Here is an 8,543-nt window from a genome sequence, read left to right as displayed (position 1 = left end):
TGGAAAATTGAGAAGGTCTCAGCTGAAAATTCAGGTGGTTTCAGTCAAAATTGGGAAGGTCTGAGTCAAAAATTGGGAAGAATATACTGGCTAAATAAACTTCTTGTGTCTTTTGACGAAAGGGATAAGAAGGTATCGTTCCTATCAAACCACAAATCGGAGACGCGTGCAGAAAGCATTGTATCTCGATAAATTTTTGGAAGTAGAGGGAAACTAAAAATTACAATATGATAATGATATGGATGTTGGATAGCAGCCTGTTGTATCGCCGTATCTCGGGAAAGGATACAGAATGCCCTTGGACGAGGTTTGTTGAGTAGTGACAAGACAGTCCCCTTCTTAAGCTGTGTAATAACTTCCTCGTCCCCGAAGTCTCTTGAGCTATTGAGCGTTATCACAGGGCGGGTTTTTTGCTGCCTTATCGTGTTTCTAAAAAAGCAAAATACCTCAGGTGCGAGGTCGGTATAATAAAACAATGCAGTTATTGCATGGTCGTACTAAGCATCTATGGCACGTATAACCAAAGTCGATATCGTGGAGGTTGATCCACAAATATGTAGTGATACTGTGGAGGTTGGTACATAAACATGGGGATACCGCGGGGGTTGGTACATAAGCATGGTGATATGGTAAACGTGTCGAAAATGGTAAGTGTTGATGTTTAAATTATTAAGAGGAGCTTAGTAAGTTAGTGAAACGGATTTGCCGTTCCTTGGATATAGCCATCCCACCGTTCCTATTCGTGGCCTCACACAATGTAACTTAATCACATGATCCGAGACACGTACATAGGTCCTAAAAGTGCGTGCCCATCAACAAGCTAAGCCACTCAATTGACTTTATATGGACTGTCAACATCACATTTGAAGCACACACTATGTACTCGGACCTGCTTCCTTACAACTTACAGTTGAGTGTGCTATGGCAGCAACACTGTCGCCGTATTAAAGAGATTATAAAATTACTTGTTGCGTAAATTTGACAGTGGCGTTTATTCAACCGCCCATAAGTAAACCGAGGCGTCTATTTCAATATATTAATATATCTCGTATGTTTAAAAAAGTAGAATTTTAATTTTACATATATATTTCTATGTTTTTCTACTAATTTGTTGAAGTGGGTATATAGATACATATTTTTAAATGAAGAATGAGAAATATAATAATAAATAAATAAATAAAAAATTAATACGCCTTTTCCGAATTTTCTTTTAATACTGGCTTTGGAAATGGGAAAAATTAAAATCTGTTACAGTTAGTATTATTTTTCCTCATTTTGAATACGAGGCACCATAGACAAGTTATAAAGACTACAATCGCTACAAAGAAAAGTCTTATTAAAATAGTCCTCCAATAAATCGAATTCTCTGTTAGCGCTTCATTTAACGTAAGGCGCCTGCGTAAAGTGAACCAGAAGATCTGGGAACGAAGTTAGCCGAAAATCCTACTAGAGTAAAATATTATAAAAGAAATCCTAAAAAATTCAATACAGGTTGTAAATACTTTATATAATTTTTATTTTTTTTAAAGAAAAAAATGCCCTGTCTAAAATTTAATCACTTTTAGCTAGTTTATCAATCAAGCTTCCATGCACATCATCTTTGAACCACGTTACACTCTTCCTTTGACCTGTTCTAACTTTTGGGAGTAATGTAAGGCTCTCAGATGATTCACTGAAACTTTTCTTTGAAGGTACCACAAGCCGGTTTGGAGGTTCACTGGCGTCTTGTTCTTTCACGTTTACGAAATCCAACTCGTCCACTGCGCTCATCGAAACTCGATCTTGACTCGTACGAAATGACCGAAAAGATACGACCGACAACAAAGAAGATGCCGTTGATAGTCGTCGACGTAAAACTGATATCGTTTCGTCCAATTGTCTGGTTTTCGGGCACACACACAGTAATTGCTCGTAGAACCCGATTTTAAAATCTTTGCTTAATCGGTACAATATAATCGGATTCATAATCGAGTTAAGAAAAAGTAACGCGACTGCAAACTGAACAACGATGCCAGCGTACTTCCAGAGAAGTATTCCCTGATGAAATGTTACGGTCAATAATAACACATTGATAGGTAAGAAACACGATGTGAAGCATAAAAAAATGACTAAGAACATGTTGATCAGCTTTTTATTTCTTTTCGCACGAAGCAAAGTCGAACGACCACGAATAGACTCGCGTGCGAATCGAATATTTTCTTCCAGCTTCAACTTAATGCGGACATAGCAGAATAGGACGACCACGAACGGGATGCAAAACAAAACGGTACACGTTCCTAATCGATAAAAAAGCTTATGGAAGTCACTCTTCCACGCCAAGTTGCAGCTTAACTCAACCCAATACCCTTTCGACACTTTAAAGGCTAGCACTAACGGCAATCCCATCAGAGCATACGACAAAAACCAGGTCACCACAATGATTACGATCGTCTTACGAAGTGTTGGCTTTGCAGTAAACGGGTTGACAATAGCACGGTAGCGGTCAAGGGCGATGGATACCATTGTAAAAATTGTATTACCAATAATAACATCAGCCAGTGGAAATATATATTTGCAGACCACTTGACCGTAGGGCCATGATATATACAAAGATATCAACGCAGTTGGCAAGCACCATAACATATTTGTTAAATCGCCTATCGCTAAGTTGGCAATAAATAAGTTCTTTGTTGATCTCATTTTCGGCACACGTATAATTGTCAATATCACGAGAATATTACCCGGCACACCGATTAAAAAGATAACACCATATAAAATGGCCATTGTAAGTTTAAACGGTTCAACATCGAATTGTGGGTGATATTGACGAATACCTGGAAATGGAGTCGTACTAAAGTTACGAAGCATTAAGGTTGTATACCTGAGAGCTGCTGATAAATTATGTGTCTCCTCCATGGTGTTTTGTTTTCTACAAACCAATGGCCAACGTTTTGCTAGGGATGCTTTAGTTTTACCCAAAACAGGGAGTTGTGTTGATATAATATGAGATGATATAATAAGCGAGCAGTTTAATCTTTAGTTATTACAACGTAAGCAATCTAAAATAAAAATACGATCATAAAGGCGATGCTATTTTACAGGACTTTGTTTCATAGGGAATGTTTTTAATAAGCATCGCTTTCTACCGTACAAAATAGGATCAGAACGACGATAAAAAACAACAAAAAAAAATAAAAACAACAACAACAACAACAAAAATCAGGTTAAGAAAACAACAACAGAACCAAAACCATAACAACAGCAAACGAACAGTAACAGTAAAAAAAACAAAAATGAATTTAAATACAACAACAACAACAACAACAACAACAATAATGAACTTAGTAAGTAACGCACGACTAGCGAAGTCAACAATATCATGTAAATGTAAACCACTCTCTGCCCAAACAAGCCTCTACTGTCCTCAACTTTTTGTTGTTTAGGATCTAGCACTGAATTCTGATAAGAACTGACGCTATATGAAACTGAAAACATCTCTCAATGTGGAAAGATAAGGTGAAAAACTAGTTATTTTCATTGCAAGCAGACGAGACGGCACGTCAATGAATAAATCAATTACGAAATACAATCTCTCTTGCTGGAATGCGTTCAACGTTTTATCTATTTTTACGTCGCATGGGGTAGACAAGCAAACGAATGTTGAAAGAAAAACAAAAAAGATAAACAAAATGAAATACTATAAAAAAAGTCTACTAGCATTAAATAATATAAACTGAGTTTTCATATTTATAACAAAGCTACTGAAATTATTGTTTTTAATGTCTATCGACAAACTTTGATTGTGTTAAAAAGGCTGGCCTTAAGGAAGAAAAACAATAGCACTTTACCCGCCCAACAATTTCCCAATCTTTTGTTCTTTCCTCGAAAACGCTAAATGAGTTGTAATGTTGCATTATTAAATTAATTTCTTCTGTATATAGTTTTACTTTTTTACTTTCGTGTTGTTTTTTTGTTTGTTTGTTTGTTTGTGACTTTTATCTCCTTCATCGCCGTTATCCATAAGTTTATATATATATATATATATATATATATAGAGAGAGAGAGAGAGAGAGAGAAAGATATATAAAGATGCAAATTTAAAACAACTACACAATATTTACACAACTTTTTACCATAACTCTGACGCAGCCAGGATTTAAAATAAAGAAGAAAAAAATAAACATAAACGGAACTTCGAAACAGTAAAAAAACAACAGTCAAAAATCCTATTACCAATTTTAAACTTTAGATTTGAATTTTAGTTGATAATTAGCCCATATTTAGGCTAAGCTGAAAGAAAATACGTTTAGCGTTTATCTTGATCGATCTCCATCTTTTATTTTCCCACATTAAAGAATTTTGATTACGATATCCACGACAAATAAATAAATAAATAAATGAGAGATAGACAGTTAAAAATAGTTTTATTTTCATTAGGTGTCGTAAGATAGATATGGGTTTGTTTTTTTGACAGGGCTGTAAGAGCATAAAGCTTCGGTGAAAAGTGCTCCCCATCCCATATCCCTCGCCCCTCCCACCTACAAAAATATTATAGTTAACATGGGGGACGTTCGTCCAAGAGAAGATGAAACCTCGAAAAAATTTCCTTTCCCACTGAAAAAACTGGGTGTCTGGTATGGCTCCATTTATACAACTTACTGTAAAAATGTTCATTTTTATTCGTCCAACGATACTGTAAAATTTCAAAATTTGAATTTTATATTAACATTCGCACTTTTCTCTCTCCCATCAGGTTAATTCATAAATTATATAATACATATATACTAGAATATTAGAATATCACCTTTTTTTCAGGAGAAACAGAATTCAAAGGTGTTATTCACCTCATATCTTTGATGTCGTTAAAGATATGTGTGAAATGACATTAAACAAGGTGATGGAAACAGTGTTTATGTGTGCGGGTAGAATGGAAGTAATTTTTAAGGAAGTGCTAGATTTTTAAAGTGATACATTAAAAGCTGCTTAATGATTTTATGTCACAGGTGGGGAGAGTTGCCAGAGGAGGGGGGCTTATTAGGAGAAAGGTATTAAAGAGAGCTCCACACCAAATACATCCCTACTTTGTCGGACACAAAACCCATTGAGAAACGCCTGGAATTAAATCTAGACAGAGGATAAAAACCTTCAGAACTAGATCCATGGAAAATAAATTTTATAAAAAAGTGATGTAAAGTTATATTCTTAAGCAGAAGCTACGATTTTTTTATATAAGAATAATCTTATAAGAACAAATAGGCTGGAAATGGTTGAAGAAAATTAGAAAAATAATTAGGCCATTTTTTTTTGAACGATAAAAATAAACATGAAATTTTGGGTGAATGAATAAAACACAAAATGTTTACATTTTTTATTTTTATATTTCCTTATGACAAATATTAGTTACTAATACAAAAATAAAATTATTTGTTAAATATAGAATTCTTCCAAAAACTATTGAGATTTTAGGATATTTGAAATGATTAATTTTGGGTTGTTAATTTGGAACGTATTGTAAAATGGATAAATAAATAAATGAATGCTTAACAACTTTAGGGCGCACATCTGTAAAAAATCAAAACAACTGAAGCTACATTTATATTTATAAAAAAGGGGTAGTTGATAATCTTGATAGCAGGAAGCTCTTTGGATTTCCAACTTGTTATAAATATCTTTTCTTAATTGTGTAATATCGTGAGTTGAAATTGAAAAACTCTTTGGTGATAATTTTTTATTGTAAAGCTTATTAACAGTAATTTTCGAAATAATTATATAGTTTTTTAACTTCTGCTCTTCTATCTTTAGAAGCTTGCGTTTAAAACAGCCGTACTAATTATATATAGGGTCTTTATCAGTGATGTTTCAGTTTATAGCTTTTAGAAATCTATACCTAGCCTATTGAGTACGGACAAAAATTCTTACAAGGAAAAAAACCGCAAAATTTAGGCGTAACCTTTGGCGAGAGATCTTTTTTTTTCTTCGAGAAGCAAGCATTTTTTTTACATATTTTTTTTGATTTTCGCGTAAAAAACTTTCTCGGGTAAAGAAATATAAAAGAACGTTTTGGAGTTTAGATTTTTAAAAGCAGATTAAAATATGAGTCAATCTTTCTTGAATCTATCTATATTTAGAGTGTTTTTGATCCCCGAAATAAATAGATAGCTACTTAACAAATGCTTCCCATCATCGCTTATAAAATTTATCACGCTTCATGGTGTAAAAGAAGATAGGGGTGGATATTTGATAGAAAAGGAAGAAATAATTAGAGGAAATTTTCGAATTTTTGTACTTTCATAAAAAAAAAAAACTATCGCATTTTTTGTTTTGCAAGGTATAGCATAAACGTTTGCGAGTACAGTTAAAAATCGCAAAACTATTTTCCGCAAAACTTTCTATATCTTTATTTTCAAAATTCGTGATTATTAGTACTTGTACGTGAATTTTTTTTCGTAAATTCTCACCTTGACAATTTCACGTTGTTTAATTTTCACAATAGAAGGAAATAATTAAAATTTACTTTTTCTGAAACACCAACCTTTCCAGGGCCTTTTTGATTAATAGGGGTTTCTCTAATTCAATGATGTAATCGTAGTTTCAAAATGAGGCCCGTATGAACAGATTTGTGAACAAGATGGCGGCAAGCCAGGTGGATTTGCAAACTCTGCAAGTTATCAAGAAGCCTGACAAAGTTAGAAATATTTCTGAAACGCCTGTGGATCAAAATATTTATAAATTGTTGTTACAAAACATAGACTTTGATGTTGAAGTAAAACTGAACGCTGAAGAAGAATTATCGTAGGGTAAATACCTGGATTTTTTGCCATTATTTACTAGACGAGAAATGGATCAACATGTCAGCAAATTTGGTAAATTAAAGAAATTACACATAAAAAGACATTAGAAAGAGGGCTTAAATTTAAGGAGGAAAGATACATTTCTCCGGAAAGTTTATTTACAGCTCGGACATTAAAATATTTTTAGCTAAGGTTCATTGTCGGGCTAGTATGAAAAAGGTCAATGGTGTTGTGACAGTAAAATTAAATCGACGAAATGGTGAGGTGGAACATGCAAAATGCAACAGTCCAGCAGGCATGAGTGACTACTGCAATCATGTCATGGTTCTATTGCTAGAATTAGCTGAATATTCCCTCTATAATATTGGATAACGGCTCAGGAAAAAATGGAGAGAGTAGGGACGAGGTTGTAACACATAAGATTATATAAAAGTACAGTTGTAATTCACCAACAAAAAATCTTTCGTAAGTATTGTTTAAAGATGTTAGGGCGGAGTTTTACAAATCCGAAATATTTAGCGTAAACTCCGGGATAGTAACTTTTGCGTGGATGAAATCTTCGCAAAACTCGGGGTAGTTACGGACGTGCCGATTTTTTCTACTTTTTTGTTTGCAGTATAAGCGCAGGTCATGAAGTTGAATTTTCTTCACGGTTCGTCACAAAAGTATAAATTTCAAAATGCCGACGTTGACGTCAATAATCACCGATGTGCGTTTCCTCAATTTATCAACACATCAAAAAAAACACGGGAAATGTGTAACGACAAAATAGAAAACGCGGGTATACCTGCGTTTTGAACATAAATATCCCGCACGTTTATTGTACATTCCGTAACTACCCCGAGAAATCTACCCCCTTTCCCCCTCCCTGGTAATCTCTCTTAAATTACGTAAAGCTTTGAAGAAAAGTTCGACACCACTTTCCTGATACGTAATAAACAAATCTTTTTTCTCTCTCTCTCTCTCTATACACATACACATATAAAGTACTTACAAGTATCTGAGCTAAAAAGTACTCCTCATAATGTTATATTTCACTCTGGTACATAAAAAACTTTAAATTTTTCAGAAACACCACACAAATTGTCCAGCTTTATCTAAAGATCCTCCCTTTCTGACGCCAAACACGCAAGTAAACCTAATATAATCTCCGTTATATTGAAATTTGAAGTCAGGTTATTCCTTTATCAATATTAATTGCAGATAAACTGAGAATAGCATTTAATGGGATATATTGTTAAAAATTCATGATGAAATTTACTTCATGCGAGTTTAAACAGGCGAGATTTTCATAGGAATCTTTTAGTACATCATTCAAAACGGGGGTATCTGTGCTTACTTATTTTCAATATTTATTGTCAAGCAATTAAAATTTAACTAACTGGATACCACTAGCTAACTTGCTAGCTTCTTGCTAATGACGTTAGGACTAATCCAACAAAACGTGTATTTTAGAAATAATTTTTTTAAAAAAAGAGAAACAGTTCTTAACCCTCCTTGTTTTAGCGTTGGCCACAGTTCGATTTCATCAACCACAGCCAACCACTTCAATGGAAATAAGTTTCAATTTTAATTCGTGAATATTCAAACAGTCGGCACAGATTGATATAGAAATTGTACAATATATTTGAAAATCAAAGAAGAAGAAAAATATCTCAATAAATAAATTAATAAAATCTGCGTGAATAATTTATACCACATAAATAGTTTTTCTTTATTCGGCAAGTATCTCTTGGTGTAACAAGGGTTTTATACCTAAAGTACCCGCCGTCT

At 33.7% G+C, this 8,543-nt stretch overlaps 1 protein-coding gene across 1 annotated transcript; it reads right to left on the bottom strand.

The window, feature by feature from the left end:
• Positions 1 to 1,163: 1,163 nt before the first annotated feature.
• On the bottom strand, positions 1,164 to 8,155 carry LOC130630394 (QRFP-like peptide receptor). Its single transcript, XM_057443885.1, has 2 exons — positions 7,765 to 8,155; positions 1,164 to 3,038 (listed from the first exon to the last, which is right to left on the bottom strand). Exon 2 carries the CDS (start codon positions 2,893 to 2,895, stop codon positions 1,552 to 1,554), a length of 1,344 nt encoding a protein of 447 aa, XP_057299868.1. The 5' UTR covers positions 2,896 to 3,038; positions 7,765 to 8,155; the 3' UTR covers positions 1,164 to 1,551.
• Between the last annotated feature and the right edge of the window lie 388 nt (positions 8,156 to 8,543).

Source organism: Hydractinia symbiolongicarpus, chromosome 2, assembly GCF_029227915.1.
Source record: "Hydractinia symbiolongicarpus strain clone_291-10 chromosome 2, HSymV2.1, whole genome shotgun sequence".
NCBI lineage: Eukaryota > Metazoa > Cnidaria > Hydrozoa > Anthoathecata > Hydractiniidae > Hydractinia > Hydractinia symbiolongicarpus.
The sequence above is the reverse complement of the archived record's forward strand: the minus strand, read 5'-3'. Positions and strand labels throughout refer to the sequence as shown.